This window comes from Dermochelys coriacea, chromosome 3, assembly GCF_009764565.3.
Source record: "Dermochelys coriacea isolate rDerCor1 chromosome 3, rDerCor1.pri.v4, whole genome shotgun sequence".
NCBI lineage: Eukaryota > Metazoa > Chordata > Testudines > Dermochelyidae > Dermochelys > Dermochelys coriacea.
The window spans coordinates 156423142-156439944 of record NC_050070.1 but is presented as its reverse complement, the minus strand read 5'-3'; the positions used below and the strand labels follow the sequence as shown (position 1 = coordinate 156439944).

General features: G+C 41.7%; 1 protein-coding gene across 1 annotated transcript in view; it reads right to left on the bottom strand.

The window, feature by feature from the left end:
* PLB1 (phospholipase B1) overlaps positions 1 to 16803 on the bottom strand; it is a 117479-nt gene that overhangs the window by 88419 nt on the left and 12257 nt on the right. Inside the window, exons 7-13 of the mRNA XM_043511486.1 lie at positions 15511 to 15562; positions 14296 to 14382; positions 12085 to 12147; positions 10465 to 10547; positions 9043 to 9121; positions 8245 to 8349; positions 3195 to 3290 (exon numbers count right to left, since the gene is read on the bottom strand). Of these exons, the coding sequence (XP_043367421.1) occupies positions 3195 to 3290; positions 8245 to 8349; positions 9043 to 9121; positions 10465 to 10547; positions 12085 to 12147; positions 14296 to 14382; positions 15511 to 15562 (565 nt within the window). The remainder of the gene's footprint in view (positions 1 to 3194; positions 3291 to 8244; positions 8350 to 9042; positions 9122 to 10464; positions 10548 to 12084; positions 12148 to 14295; positions 14383 to 15510; positions 15563 to 16803) is intronic.

Below are 16803 nucleotides of genomic sequence, written 5' to 3'. Positions count from 1 at the left end.
GATGTTATTGACATGAACTGTGACCGTAGGTCCTATAGTTGCACCAAATCTCATACAAAGGAGGTCAAGTAAGGTGTCTATGAAAAGATTGTAATTTGCTGGTTATGATTATGCTGTCTGCATGTGTGTATCATTTTTGTATTTGAAGTTATGAATATTGGCTATGTACTTGTATCTCAATGTGTTTGATTCTAAGTAGCATCAGTGAAGCATTTGGTCAGCTTCTTGAGAAAGGACTATTCTGAGTAAATGCCCAGTCAAGAAACACTTAACTGACAATGGACCTTGGGAGACTCCAATCCACACCTGAGGAGCCTTCCTGGGAATATTCAAGGTAGCATGTGAGCAATGGCTGCCGCCTGCAAACTGAGTCATGCATGGACATATTGACCTGGGTCTGGGGCTTGGTCCTTTGGGATCGGGAGAACCTTTTTTCTTTTACTGGGGTATTGTTTTTCATAACCATTCATCCCCATAAGGAGTGGCACTGGTGGTGATTCTGGGAAACTGGAGTGTCTGAGTGCTTGTATGACTTCTGGTTAGCCAGTGGAGTGAGACGGAAGTCCTTGCTGTTTGGCGGGTTTGGTGTGCCTTAGTAGTAAAGGAACCCCAGCCTTGGGCTGTGATTGCCCTGCTCTAAGCAATTTTTCCTGAATTGATACTCTCAGTAGTGTCCCGCCAGAGGCCTCTTTGTTACTGTCCCCAACAGCCTTTTCTTATTTGAATGCTTCTTTAGCACCTTGATCATCCATTGGCCCCACTGATTGTTTGGCAGGCTTTCTGCTTCCGATGTACTTAAAAAAAATTACTGTTAATTTTTGAATCCTAAGCTAGCTGTTCTTCAAATTCTTTCTTGGCCGACCTAATTATACTTTTACACTAGACTTGCCAGAATTTATACTCCTTTCTATTTTTCTCACTAGGATTTGACTTCCAATTTTTTAAGGTTGCCTTTTTGCCTCTAACTGCTGCTTTTACTCTGCTGTTTAGCTATGCTGCTTTTTTTTTTTTTTTGGTTCTCTTACTGTTTTGTTTATTTTTTTATTTGCAGTATACATTTAGTTTGAGCCTCTGTTAAGATATTGCCTCTCCTCTTGTTGGTTCCATGATAAGCTGCTCAAGAAGTGATCATTTATAGTGTCTAGAAATTTTATCTCTGCATCCCTTCCTTAGGTTATACATACCCCGTCAATATGCAGATAATTGAAACCCCCCATTATTATTGCATTTTCTGCCTTTGTACCCTCTCTGATCTCCCTGAGCATTTTACAGTCACCATGCTGGGCAGGTGGTCAGTATAAATTCCTACTTCTATACTCTTATTGTTCCAGCATCGAATTTCTATCCATAGACATTCTATGGTACAGCTTGATTTATTTAAGATTTTTACTTATGCTTTGTTTCACATATAGTGCCATTCCCCCACCAGCACAACCTATTCTGTCATTCCCATATATATGAACGCTGGTAGTACCATGTCCCATTGATTATCCTCATTCCACCAAGTTTTCACAATGCCTGTTATATCAATATCGTTCTTTAATGCCAGGCACGCTAGTTCACCCATCCTAGTATTTAGATTTCTAGCTTTTGTATATAAGCACTTGTACATTTTGTCAATATATAGTTCTTTGCCTTCATGTGTTATATTTAAATGGGACTCTTATGTTTGACTGTTCTTCACTAGTTCCCACCTGTACTTTACCAACTTCTTTCCTATCCTTTTTACTAAGCTATAGAGCTTCCCCTTTAATAAATTCATCCCTAGGGGATGTCTCCACCTGAACTGTGTGCTCCTCTGCACCTATTGGCTTTCCCCCAGCCCTTAGTTTTTAAAAAATCTTCTACAACATTTAATTTTACATGCCAGCATCTGGTTCATTCATTAATATCTGCTCCTCAGAAAAGAAAAACAAAACAAATCCCCGTGGTTTTCTTTAACATAGCTCCACTAACCACCATTTATTTATTCGCTTTAATTTAATCCTTTTTAAAAATATGTGTCTGTGTGTGTGTGTGTGTGTGTGTGTGTGTGTGTGTGTGTGTGTGTGTTGAAATGTGGCTGCTGGCATGACTAAGGAAACAAACAAGAACAATGGAAAATTTTGAAGGAAGAGGCAAATTTCTAAATAAAAAGGGGGGAAATGCCTTAAACTGAAATTCTGGTAACAGAGCAGATACATCTAAACAGCAAATACACTAAAGGGAGCATTTTCAAAGCACTGGGACCAGACTTCACTTTAGACAGGTGCAAAAAATGTGTCTGAATTTTTGCCCCCAATTAAATTAACTGCAGTCACAAATCAGAGTACTTTGTCCCTCCCACTCATTGATTTGCAGTCACCATCAGCTAGTTGGAGGTGGAAGTACCTAGAGCTCTGCCCAAATTCAATTACATGCACAAATGTTGTGAATGCGAATTGCCTTTTGGCGTTTATGCTCTGGGGTTAGGAGTGTCCGGGTTTCTTTGAAGCACCAGTCCCCAGAGAGAGACATTTTCAGCCTTCTACAGCTGTAAGGAGTCTGTCTATCCTAGATCCAATGCAAGCCTTGAGGCGGAAATGGAGGCACCTCCATACCAACCATCCCCTTCAAAATAGGAACATTTTGGCAAAACGTTATAAAAGGGCTTATTATTATTTGTACTGCTGTGGTACCTAGGAGCCCCAGTCACAGATTAGGACTCCATTATGCTCAGCACTGTAGTGTTATAACTGTTATAACATCCGTTTAGGAACTGGAAGGCCAGGCCAAGACCCTGATGCATTCTCTTGAATGGGGTTCTGTGTAACTGATCTGTGACCCTATGAGAGAAGCCAGGCTCACCAACAGAAGGGATTTTTCTTTACTTTTCTGTACCCTTATGTGTCTTTGTTCCTGCCCCATATTTAGGAGATTCTGATGTTGAAAGGAGGACATCTCAGGGACTTTTCAAAATGCTTACTGCAGTGTACATAGCTTTGTAACTAAAAGGAGAGGTCATTCTGGACTGTGTCATTCTGGACACCTTTAAATATAGAGTAGTCTTCCTACCTATCTGAGGTTGGTAGCTATGAGGGAGCTTTCATCAGCTTCCCCCATTCCTCGCAGTATTGCTAATGGCAGAACCCTCCCTACTTAAGGACTGGCTGGCTTCTTGATTCCAGGCATTTGTGCTAAGCCTATTCAGCCCTAACATCTTCAACACTTCTTACCATGTTGTTCCAGAGACCCACGCCCAAGGCAGAGCACTCCTCTTCAGTGATTTCCTCTGGTGTCTTTGGTATGGAATTGCCATTAACCTGCCAGCCCTGGAAGAGAAAGCATTTTAGAATTAGACATGGTGGAACAGCGCTACCTCATTTATGCATTAAGCCTAGAACCAATGCTTAGAGGAGAAAATGATACTCAGCACTGGAAAAACCCAGTTATAAAATAATCTGAACAAGTAAACATGCACCAGAAGCCGACCCCCACTGCAGCTTCTGAGTAGAGAGACAGAACAGAACACTGTTCAGAGACGTGACTGATGTACTTGGTACTAGGAGGCAGCTCTGAAAGGGCAATATATTCTATGATATAGCAGGAAGATCAGAGTAACTGCAAAGCAGGTAGTGATAATGAGAGTCACATGTGTAGGTTGAAAAAGAATATGCTAATAGGATTAACAGAGCCTGCTTTGGAATAAAGAGCTATTTCTCTAAGCTGATGTTTAAAGGTATTTTAAAGCACTGGCCTAAAGAACTTAATCTTGACCCTTTGATAGTACATATAGTACAATATTTTTCAAGTAAAAGCCACTGTGTTTGACAGACTTTAGTAGCTCATGTACAACATCCTGTAGGTCTAGGCAGCTCTGTTGTATATCAAAGCAAATGAAGAAACCAAGTGCAATATAGCTTTACATTTAAAAACAACTAGTAGCTGAAAGCCTGTGCTGTCACAGTGTAATTCTTAAAATCATGTGTGTCAAAGAACTGAAAAGGGCTGAAAATTTAAAAACTAGACAGCAACAGACCACAAATTCCAGTGGTGGAATCATAAAAATTTAGAGTTGGAAAGGACCTTAAGTCCATCCTTCCCACATGGAGGCACGACCAAATATATCTAGGCCATCCCTGATAGGCATTTATTTAATCTATTCTTAAAACCTATGACAGGGATTCCACAGCCTCCCTATTACTAACCCTTCTGTGATAAAGTTCTAGCTGCTGCAATGACTAGATGACCTCCTGAGGTCTCTTCCAACTAGGGTGACCAGACGTGCCGATAAAATCGGGACCGTCCCAATTTTTAGTTCTTTGTTCCGTGTCCCGACCGATGCACAGTCGGGACGCCATTTGTCCCAATATTGCAGCTTTGGCCACTCTGGTGTTTTTTTGTTTTTGTTTTTTTTTGGCTTCCCCCATGTCTCCCAATATTTTGTCCATTTCATCTGGTCACCCTACTTCAAACACTAATCTTCTATGAATGACATTTATACTTCAGGGATTCCATCAAGAAGTTATTCCTAGATGGTCATCTGATGCAGCCAGACTATATCAGGAATTTAAATCCCCCAAGAATGAACACAAGGTTATAAAAGTAGAGACCTTTTTCACCTTCTAAATCAAAGCAGGCAATAGCAATAGAAAGAAACTGTTTCCAAACTGAACTTCATGAACTGTGGTCAAAAGCCTGGCAAATTATGAAGAGACCGAACAGAGATTCTAGTCTGGACGAAAGAGAATTGCCAGTCACAGAAAACTCCATTGCATCCCAGCTAGTGGCCAATGGCAAAGCTCCTAACTGAGATAAAGCCTTCAGCTGTGCAGTTAAAATGATGGTTGGTTGCTGAGAGATGGCAATCTCTGGGAGTGGACATGAACCCGATGGTTGCTTTTACCAATCAAGAGCATGACAGGGCTGTACATCAACTCCTGGTCCAGATAATATCCACAATGTGTTTGTCTCTCACCTCGGGCCAAATCATCAAAAGTTGGCTGCTTCAGTTTCTGATCATTGGACTCAGGATTGCAGACTCCCAAAAGTTCAGTGCAGAGCAAAGATCCTAGCTGTTCCCAAGCCAGGTAAATCACTGATAGGCCCCAAGAGCTACCAACCACTGTCTCTGCTACGTGATACCTACAAAGTCCTGGAGAGACTAATTCTGATGCAGATAATGAGGTCATCTATCCCCAGCTGCCTCTCATTCAGGCTGGATTCAGGAGGGGATGGTACTCCCAAGATCAGGTTCTTTGACTCAAGATGTGGAACATGCATTTGAGTCAGGAAAGAAAGTTGGTGAAGGCCTTTTTGATCTGATGGCAGCCTATGACACCATGTGGCATATCAGCCTGATTGCCAAAGTGTTGCAAGTGATTCCTTGTAGGCCTATGTTCTGGTTCATCTAAGAGATTATTAGTAACTGACAATGCATCCTGCAAGTCGAGCAGAAAATCAGTCCCATTAAGCGTCTCTACAAAGATCTTCCAAGGGGATCAGTTTTGGCTCCCATTTTGTTCAATATACACACATACAACCTTCCCAATACACAAGCAGAGAAGAATGTGTATGTTGGTGACAGCCTTATTTCCGACACTGGATACAACTTCCACAGAACTGAAGGGAATCGCAGCCAAGACACAGATACTTTGTCCATTTTCTTCCAGAAATCTCAGTGAAGCCAAGACTGTGGCAACTACTTTCCATCTCAACAATCATCTTGCCAATCAACCCATCTCCATCAGTGTCCAAGGACAGCCACATCCATTTCAATCAGTTGTCACATACTTGGAGTAAAACTCAGCTGTAGCCTGATATATCAACCTCACCTGGAACACCTGAATATGAAGATCTCTTCTGATACCGCCTTGATACAAAAACTATTGGGGAGCCTCCTGGGGAGCAGACCCTTCAATCCTTCATACATCTGCGTTAACCCTGCTGTTTGCTCCAGCTGAATACTGCTCTGTGGTCTGAGGATGCAGCTGCCATGCTGAGCTTGTCAACACAGAGCCGAGTTCAGCCACGTATATTATTAGTGGCTACTTGAATTATACACCAGCCCCCAGTCTGTATGTGCTGACACACTGTGACTATTGGGGTTGCAAAGTGTACCCACATTGTGAACTCAAATGTAAAAAGTATGTGGAAGTTCATCAGATGTTACAATAACCATGAAAAATAGGTCAAGTTGTTTACGACACTGAATGTTTAACAAGTGCAAGAGAACCAGACAAAGAGGCTGTATTAGTCTAAAGCAAAAAGGCCATTTTGATATAATCCCAGGACTGCTGAAATCATGCTTGGTAAAAACTGAAGATGTGGCGTCAGAAGTTAACAGATCAAAATTGGTGTGACAGATATTAGGCCTAATCAGTGGACAAAATAATGAGGGGGGAAGAATTATGCCACCCACTTTTCCCCTTTTTGACTTTCTTAAAAAAAAGAGTCTTTGAAAGAAATATTATCAGTGCAATTCAGCTCTCCTCTCATCTCCTGTCCCACCTTGCATCCCAGCTCATCCTTTGACCTGCCAACACGTTTTGATTCATCTAAAAGACTTTCTTCCTTAGAGGAAGGCTAGCTTTATTACCTCTTGTTTAAGAACTTTGTTTTCACCTGTGAGTGCTAAAAGCTGTCACATTATCATGACATCCAGTCCTCATCCCATCCAAGGGGATACCTAATTTTCAGCACCTCGAAGGCATGTATGATCTTGTATTGTATTCCCTTCCCTTTTGGAGTTATTTTCTGACCCACTGTTTCTTTCTTCCTATTCTTTCTCATTCTCTTGGCTTTTCATTGAATCCTGAAGTAAAATCATATTGCATCCATCCAAACCTGCCTTGTCAAAGTACAAAAGGTCCAACTGGATGATGTCCCTGACCACATTGTAACTAATCAGCGTTCAAGCAATAGATGTTGTGGTCTACTTGCCAGCCAAGCATCCACTCATAACTAATCAGTGGGTCATGGTGCCAAAAAAAAAAAATCAACAAAAGCCGTGTTTCACCCTGTTACAAACAGGATGAGTGAATGCCTTTCACATCAGGACTGAAGGTAAAATTAACCTGCTCCTTTTCTTCAAAGAAAGGTTGCTTTGAAAATAAGAGACTCAATACTTTTACTCCAAAAAGGAGAAAGATTTTGATAAGGTCTGACTAAGCTGCTTTGCATAAACACAACCACATTTTCAGTATAAATGCTTGTTTTAATTTCTTGTTCTTTGTGTTTAATCAATAAACTTTCAGTTTGAATGGATGCTTTTGGGGGTTTGCCAAGTAACTGAGTAAAACCAAGGCTCTGTTTAAAAACAACCTCGAACCTATCTATCAGTTTGTAATGCTGGACAGTGAGAGAGGCTAAAGACACCTTTAACTCTTTGAGCCTTTGAGATGAATATCCATACAATAACACACAACTCCCCCAGACCTTTGGTAAGATGCCATGATCATTAAGTCCGCCAGGAGAGCTATGACAAACAAAACCAAACCTATTACACCTGCAACTGATGCCCCATTTTCAGATAGGAAACAATATGCAGTGCCACCTCAAATGTCAGCTCTTATCCAGGGGAGAAATCCCACCCCTGCAGACTGGGGTGATGCACAACAGCTGGTCTCTTGACATCCCTTTGCTACAGCAGCTCATATATTCTTGGACAAGAATGTTGTTGGCCCTTTACCCTGCATGGATGATCAGCACTGCCAGGGAGCTGAAAACTATGTCTTTACAAAGTGGAAGTATCATTGGACAGAGAGTCTAACACATTAAGTAAATTCAGGAGTCCATCACTGCACCCGCCTCCTTGTCTACTTGATTGTAGATCATGGACCAGGCTCAACAAGCTACTCTCTGGCTTATTCAGAGAGTTACCACAACTATGCACTGGCTTGGCCTGTTTCCTCCCCACTCCGTGGGCAGCAATACAGACAGTAAGTCCTGGTGGAAGAGTGCCCAGTGAAACATGTGGAGTGGAGGGTGGTTTATCACCTCTGAAAATCAGGCCTCTAGGGGCATTCTATGATCACTTCCACCTGTTTTATACAAGTGACTTAAATCAGAGTGACTTCTGGTTGACATTGTTGTAAGTGAGATTAACACTCAGGCCCTTAGTGGCTTATCCTGAGGTGTGTTCTATATGCCTGACCTTCATTGACTTTAACCAGAGTTACACATCTCAGGATCAGGCCTTTAAGGAAAGAAAAGGACCAGCTGAATATTCCTGTCTTTGTCTCCAAAGGTGACCCAGAAAGGAGAGAATGGTGGATGTTCACTCACCTTTCTATGAGGCAGATTTATTTCTTGGAGGAAAGGCTGCAGAATAATGGTGAAGTCATCCCTCAAATCATACCTCCCAGATTTCAGCATCTTTTCCAAGTCATTCTAAATGATAGATAACAACCATTTCACAGGATCAGCACCAGCATGTGGCTGGAGAGACCACAGTACAGTTTATCCATGGCTTAAATGAATTTAAGGTCATCTCCATCACTAATAAACCACAGTAATCAAATGATGTAGCCAAAGACAAAAGGAGTAATTCAATTAAAACATGTTATGCAACAATTAGAAATCTCCCTGTGGCTCTGAGAGAATTGCATTGGATTAACACCATTTTCTTAGAAAGAGTAGCAGCTAAGGAAGGTAATCAAATCTCACGCTTAAGGATAAAAACTGGTTCCCTGCAGCTTGTAGAAGGAATGAGAAACACAAGACAGCAGCACATTCAGCCACTTGTATTACAGAAAGTTTCCAGCTTCCTCTAAATCATCTGACATTTGTCAGTATTAGAGATAAGATACTGGACTAGTAGGACCACTGCTCTAATTAGATATGGCAAATCCTATGTTACTATAAGCTATAAAATAATTAGCATCTACAAAGGTGCTGAGATTTCTTAATTATACTAATGTTATATTACTCTCCCATGCTACTGAGCCACAATAGATGTCAGCAGAGCTGTGATTATGAGGTAATTTGTATTAGACAGATAACTCCTCATCTCCCTCACCTTGAACATGAGTATAGCAGTCTACCTTTACCACCCTAGAACAAAAAACATGGAAAAAGTCATACCTGGTAGGACCATCTCAATATGATGTCATCAAGTTTGGCGTCTTCATCAACACAGTTACATGGCTTCCTGGATGCATTACTTCAGAATGAGGAAAACAAAAACAAAACAAAAAACCCCCAAACTTTCAGGTAACGATTTTTGTTTGATGAGGACATGACTGGAACTCTAATATGCCACTGACAGTCATGTGTCAGAACATGTTTGAAGGCCCAGTAAGCATCAGTGCAGAAGGCTGAATATTGACAAAGACCAAAAACCACATGGGACACCTTGCTCTTCCACTTTATGCCTGAATTATATTGGTTTCCATGTCCAATGCTTTGGACAGCTTCTTGGCTTCTGAACCTATTCAGATGGCAAATACACCAGGCTTGGTTTAGTCCAGGGTCTGTCAAGTTGGCAACACTCTCCTATTTGAATTAGCTGCCACAGACAATTTAGCATTAGCTTTCAATCATTTCCATTTTCAATTGCATTAGCAAACTGAACTCTCTTGCAATACTTTGCATAGGAACTATTGCCTTAATATTGTGGTAGCAGCCCTCAAGCTGTGCAATTATTCTCACACCATATGTTATACTACACTAATTATCATTTGTGAACTGCTAGTAAACACTGTGCCAAATTCAACCCATAACTCAATGAAGTCTCATTGATGGCTAAAGCAGGCACATCAGGCCTCTCTACCTACCTATTTCTATGCAATGGCTATTTACTCCATCTTTTGAGTGAAATGTAAAACTGATATCCTGAATAGCTGTAGTTATTAAAGATCACATGGCACTTTTTACAAGAGTAGAGGGGTAGACCATGGTGTACTGGCCAAAATCAAATGTTGGTCATTCGATTTTGCCTTCTTAATTTTCCCTTGCAATCTCTATTGGAGAAGGGATCTTTCTCTTCTTGACTTAAATAGCTTTGCTCTTGACCCAAACTTCAGTATAGCATTGCTAAGCTGTTATGTAATTGCCAACACTCCTTTGGCATGGAGCATTTCACTGATGGGTGGAATGTCACCTATGCAAGCTTGTGAAGTGCTTCAAGATGGCTATATAAGTAGTTATGGCTGTTTATAAAATATTTTAATCCAAAGAATATTCCTTTTTGAACATTGTGGCCTCTAGAATCCTAGAGTCTTTTAGAGATTCATGGCTTCTGGGATCAGAATTTATTTGCCATTAATGAGAAATTTTCTGCAGGGAAAACATTCTGAGTGTTAGTGTGCTGAATTTCATTTTGCTAGGTACTAAAGGCATCTGAAAAAACTTAAAATGCATTGCTCACAAGACCTTAGTACATACAGTGCAGTCAATATGTAGGCATTGTTGCCATGTCTTTGGGGTGTATGGAAATGCAATACGCTATCAGGAACACTAAAGGGAGATCATGGCCCTTACGTAGTTCAAAGAACATCTCTTTACCTGATTTTATTCTGATCACTGTGTGAAAGAGAGAAGATTCTGAGCTCAGTGGAATCCACCAGGTTTACAAAAGCTTTGGGGACCTACAGCGACAAAGGTAGAAAATTAACTTGCAGCATTTGCAATTAGAGCTTTTTATTCATTTTTAAAATAGTACTCTCTTATTGCCTTTGAAGATTTCTACTTATTCAAAGAACTGGTACAACTTCCTCCAAACTCATCAATGTGCATCACCCCTGACCAGGAGGGACCCTCTCAAAGAATCAAGGATCTCAGTCATGGCTGATTCAGTCCATGGCCCTCCTCCTGTGACTGCCAGCCAGGGTAACATTAGTTTGAGAAGATGGGTTGTGATGTGGTTGTGAACTGCGGCCAGTCAACTCATTTTACATACATCACTGAAAGACCACCAGGTGATGACAGCTGTCATTTATTACTGACCTACATTGCAATTGACCAGGTGAATTACCATTTAGATAGTGAAGTATGCAAGGCCTAGAGGTGAAATGTTCCTTATTACACTGGAGTACTAATCTCTCATACCTCCTCTCTCCCAAATCAAGAGGTAGCTTTCCTAACGGACATGCGTAAAGATATCTCATTGTTATGAGCATGAGTGACATGAACAGAAACATAAGAAGGGAAGGGAAGAGATTCTGATGATAATGAGCCAATGGGACTTCGGCAAAACTCACTGAAACTAGTGACAGCTGAGCTGTGGAGTGAGATTTGAGTAAAAAATGATTAAAAGGCTTCAGGGTTTGGCCCAATACATTCAAAGAGTAATAGTTTTTGCATATGTATTAGAACTTAGTTAGAGAAAAAACAAAATTCTTGATGGGTGCTATACAAATACCTTAGCTAGGATTCACAGTAAACACAGAAAGGTTCTATTTACCATTGAGATGTACTCTTAAATGCTAGTTGTATTAATAAAGCAATATGGTCTAGGTTCAGCATATTTCACTGAAATAGTGATTTGCCTGGAGCAGTGGATAGACAAGCAGGAAATGACTTGCACTGTGGTCTTCAGATGAAAATGGAAAGGGGAAAAAAACTCAACATGATTTTTTTAAATGGGTGACGCCCATCTTTGGTCTGCACCAGTCATTACTAGAGGATTGACATCTTGTGTGTTAGCTAGTCTGATTGTTTGACTAGTCCCCAAGAACCCTGTATTATATGAATAAACATGGGGATATTTTCATGTACTGCCTGGCTCAACAGGAGTGAAATATACTCTTGTGCAGAGGGGTCACACGGTTAATGCACCAATTAAGGTGTCAAAACAGGGCTTATGTGGTGCATAGGCCTTAGCTGGACACCCAAACACCTAGCTGTCTCTTTGTATATATCACCCTTTTTAAATGTCTTTTCATCTATAAAGTGTAAGTGAATAAAACATTTGTTGACAATAGGTGGGATTTTCAAAAGTGACTGACTTAGAAGCACAAATCCCATTAAATTCAAGGAGATGTGTGCTCTTAAGTGACTTAGGCACATTTGAAAATCCAACCCAGTAGCTTTGCAGCTGTACATATAGCTCAGTAAGGGAATCTGGGGGAACCTGGCAAATGAGTCAGGTACAGTACAGGCTTAAACCTGGTGAAGAGATCTTACTTCTTGATACAAGAAGTCTAAGACTCCAGTAAGTCTCTCCATGCTGTCCAGTGAGCGATTCTCCTGTTAAGAGAGAAATAGTTTAGAATAGGGTGTGTGGAAATATTCATGTGCTCATGGCACAGAGCTGGAAAAGACCATTCAAGCCACCATCAAGAAAAGCAAAAAAGTCACATATTTCTCAGAAGTGATGGGCTCCATTCATGTAGTTAATGTACCAGAGATGCTACTGGTAATAGTCACATTGTGAATTCAGCTTTATCCAGCACCTAAGGCAAGAGGAATCTAGGATCCAATAATATGATTTAACTGGGTATGATTAGACAATTTAAACATAAAATCACAGATTCAAAGAGAAAGTTTTTTCATCTAAAGACTCTGAAATGGAAGAGACCTATTATGCCATCCTTGGAGCAGATTACCTCAATAAAGCCATAACTAACAGAAAATGATCTTTATACAGATATTGTCTTCCTTGCGGGAAGACACACTCAGGTCACAGGAAGTCACAGATCATCCACTCCTTGTGTAGCATGCCTCTGTTTTAACCTTGTAAATGCCTCATCCAATTCACTCTTGGCCACTTCTGGCAAAAGCGCTTGTGTGACTTTCCTTAGTACATGTTCCATTGAGTCTAACTGACCTCTTGGTTAAATTTCCCCTTTTCAGCTCACTCCTTATTATGCCCCCTTAACCCTCTTCAATGATTCCTTCTTTCTTTTTGTGTTACTGCCTCTCAAGAATTTATAGATTGTTATCTCCTCTCCACTCCTTGAATAGAGTAATTTTCAGAGGATTGATTATAGCCCTGGGGGAGAGAAGATGGTTCAAGCTTTATCATTTCATGGGATTTTTTTTTAAAACAAAAAACAGACAATTTAATACAAACTGTGCACACCAAAGGCACATAGAAATTGCTTTTTCAAAGGATCTTTATGAGCCAGAAACAAAAGTTCTCAATAGCCGGGGTGGTTCAGCAAGGAGACAAGTGACACCAGAAGAGGGAGAATCTGCCACTCACTCGTCCCTCCAGTTTGAATTTGACCCCTTTCAGCTGAATTTGCTGGGCAAGCGGGAAGGTGCTTGGTGGTGAGTTCAAAATATAAATGCTCAAATGTAAAACTGCAGTGGACATAGTGCCCCAAAATGATGAAACTCCTCGGAAGGATGATGAAGACGCAGTGAACTGTCATACTGGTTAATGTGCTACTTGACGGTGCTCAGACACTATGGACATGAGAGTGGTACCAGAACCCACATAGAACAGAGACATCAAAAAGAGAAGCAAGAAGGTAAAATTGTAGCCTGATGAAAAATGAGGGGCAAAGAAAAATATTTACACTTTTAAAGAGACTTTTTTGTTTGCTTGGGTTTTTTTTGTTCCTTTTCTGCTGTCCACCTGAGACCAAACCTTAACCCTTATCCCACAAGGCCAACAGGGGTACATACTCAAGTGGTTAGCCTGTGCCACAAAGATCACATGGTTATTTTTAGCATGCTAGCCCAAGCAGAGCTAGTGCACTTCTGACTACCTGGGTTGGGAGACCCACTTCCCACTGCAGTGTAGACATACCCTAAGACACACAAGACATCTCATTTTATTTAGCTTTCATATCAGAATCTGACTTGGGACACCGGCTGCTCAAAGCAAATGATTGGATATACCAGCCACCTTCAGCCATACCATCTAGGTCTCCAATTTCGTCAGCTCTCACAGCCTAGGTTGAGTTGGACGAGATGGGAGATCCCTAAGGAAAACAGCCGTGCTCTCAGAGGTGCTGTTGGAGATTCAGTGAGTAGCATTTTTCCTTCCGTGTGTACTGGGTTGAGGTGGACAAGAAATTCATAATGAATAATGTACTAAATTAATTTATGCCTCTTCTGCTCACAGAATGTATTTGGTACTTACATAGTTCACACCCCTCTAGTATCTATGTAAAGAGATCATGCTCTTCTCATTCATTATTTGAAATTATTCACCAGTAGCATCTGCAGGTAAGTCTTGCTCTGCAGCTGGTATGATATTCTTAATTCAAGTTGTTTTGAGTCTTATGGTATGTTTGTTTCCTGACTGGATGAGTAACTTTTAGATTGAGGTTCCAGGTTCTAGTATGGCTGAGGTTTTAGGTCAGTGCTCATAATAATCCCAAGGTCCCATACTCAGAGCTGGGATTTCTTGCTCAGATATAGACCACACTCCAGGCTGCTTACCTGGTGGATAGAGGCACAGGAAGAACACAGGTTTTCAGCACTAAAGAAAACTGTGATTAGCTTCCAGTCATTTTGGAAATCTATCATCTGAAAGAAAAGAACACAAGAGAAAGCTGTTGGTGCATTGTGTACCAATGGCACTAGGGAGAAGATAAGAGCCCTGCTCATCACTTGCATTCCCCACCCACCAACCATTAGTCCTCTTTCCTGTGGGTTTAGGTGAAGCCTCTAGCAGAAACTCAAAACCACCAGAATCAGCTGAGTTCAAGTCAGCTGAACACTTGTGAGTGATGCAGATGCCATGAGACATGAGAACATGGGTGTATTGGGCCTGTTGACCCACATTAGCCTTGTGCTGCACAAGACATACTGAAGAGCAGCTGGACAGGAGATTTGAATTCACCAAATTTTATGCTAAATCTAATCCCAAACACCTGTGGGTCATGCTCCCATAACATCAAGGACCATGTAGTGCCATGGGCTCCCAGCACAGAAAATAGTAAGTGAGCCACAGAGTCAGTTGAACAACCACATTTGCCAGTTAGGCCAAGATCCTTTTACTAAATCACAGGTCTTCAACTGTTTAGACCCAAACAATGGGGCAGGATACAAGGAAATTAGTGCATGAAGTTTCAGGATAGGATTTTCAGAACACCTATCATTGGCCGAACTCTGCACTCATTGAAATCAACCATTGATGTTAGTGAGAGCAGACTCAGTGGGCGTTTGTGATAATTCCACCCTAAGGTGAAATGAGGAAATGGGAAAGACATACTGAGTTCTATTATATTCCAGCAGGATTCCTAAACAGGCCACATGCCATCATAGGGATCAAGCATCCTTGATTAGGAGGCAAACTAGGATTAACTTTAACCAAATATTTTGAACACCACAACAAATAGGGAGAAACATCTTCAGAAGCAAACAGTAGGTTCTTTGGAATGGCAAGACTAATTTTGTTTTCAATAGAAACACTGGAGTTCAGTAACTGGGTTTTTTTTTTTAAGGCAGCTTTTTCCATATCTAACAGACCCTTTGTTTTGTGTTCAATAGAACTGGTCAAGAATATCTTGAACTTCAAAATTTCATCAACATTTTGAAGTTCAAAATGTTTTGAAATTTGACTATTTTTTCCTCATTTCTTTCCTCCCCTTTCCACCACCCCACCCCTCCAAGTGCTGGTGTTCATTGTTATGCTGAGTGTTTTAAACATACCTGGTTCTCTTTCATGCATTTCACCATTTTTTTAGCTTGATCCAGTATGGTTCTGTTGCACAAAAGGAAAGGAGAAATTGTCAAGTCATTTTTAAAGAACACTTTGGCAGAATTAATCTTTGAAAAGAACAGCATGAGACTTAGGTACAAATCCGAAGACACAGTCAGGTTGCTAGGCATCTGTTTACCCCCATTCAACCCACAAAATTGTTTAGCTGATGCAAAAAGAGAGGGCTGATATGAAATCAAAAGATCTGGTGTGTTAAATGGGCCACAGCAGGGCCGGATTAACACAGGGGCTTTAGGGGCTGCAGCCCAGGGCCTTGAGCTAAGGCGGGCCCCAAATAAATAAATCCACAGTTATATACAATTCAGTGGTCCCCAACTTGTCAATCATGATCGACTGGTCAATCCTGGAGCCTCTGCCAGTTGATCGCAATCTCCGGTCCGCTAAAAATCCAGCAGCGCAGCATGGCTCAGGCAGGCTACCGGCATATCATGGTCCTATTCAGCTCCTGGAAGCGACCTGCTGCCGGCACATCTCTGCAGCCCCTGTGGGGGGAGAGCGGCTCCACACGCTACCCCTGCCCCAGCTCCATCCCCACAGGAGTTGCAGGGGTGGCGCCTTGCGGCACGGGCAGCACATGGCGACACGCTGTCCCCCTCTCCCCCAGGGGCGTGCAGAGATGTGCCCCCAGCTGGCTGCTTCCGGGAGCGGCGTGGGGCTATGGCAGGCAGGCAAGCAGGCTGAGCCCTGCTACACCGCCCATGGGGAGCCACCTGTAGCCTTGCACTCCCTCCTGCATCCAAACCTCCTGCCCCATGTCAAAATCCCCTCCTGCACCAAACTCCCTCCCAGAGCCCGTACCCCTCACCCTCTCCTGCACCCCAACACTCTGCCCCAGTCTGGAGCCCTCTCCTGCACCCAAACTCCCTCCCAGAAAGAAACTAATATAACAGCTGTTCTAAGGTAAGAAGTAGGTTATTTTGAATTAATATAACTATATTCTACATGTTTTAAGACTGAAATGTAACCACGGAACAGCTTTACGTTAATTAAAAGGCAAGTTTAGTATAGCGTTAATAGCCTCCATGACATAATTGTGATCATTTTGTTTTAAATTAGGAAAAAGACTTGTATACAGGAGCCCCACAAAATCTAATAGCCCTGAGCCCACAGGAGAGTTAATCCAGCCCTGGGCCACAGAGTCACTTGTCACTCCTGTTCCGGATAGGAGAAAGTTGAGCTACATTGGCAATGTTTGGTGTTAGGAAAGCTTGTCCTGCCCCTGC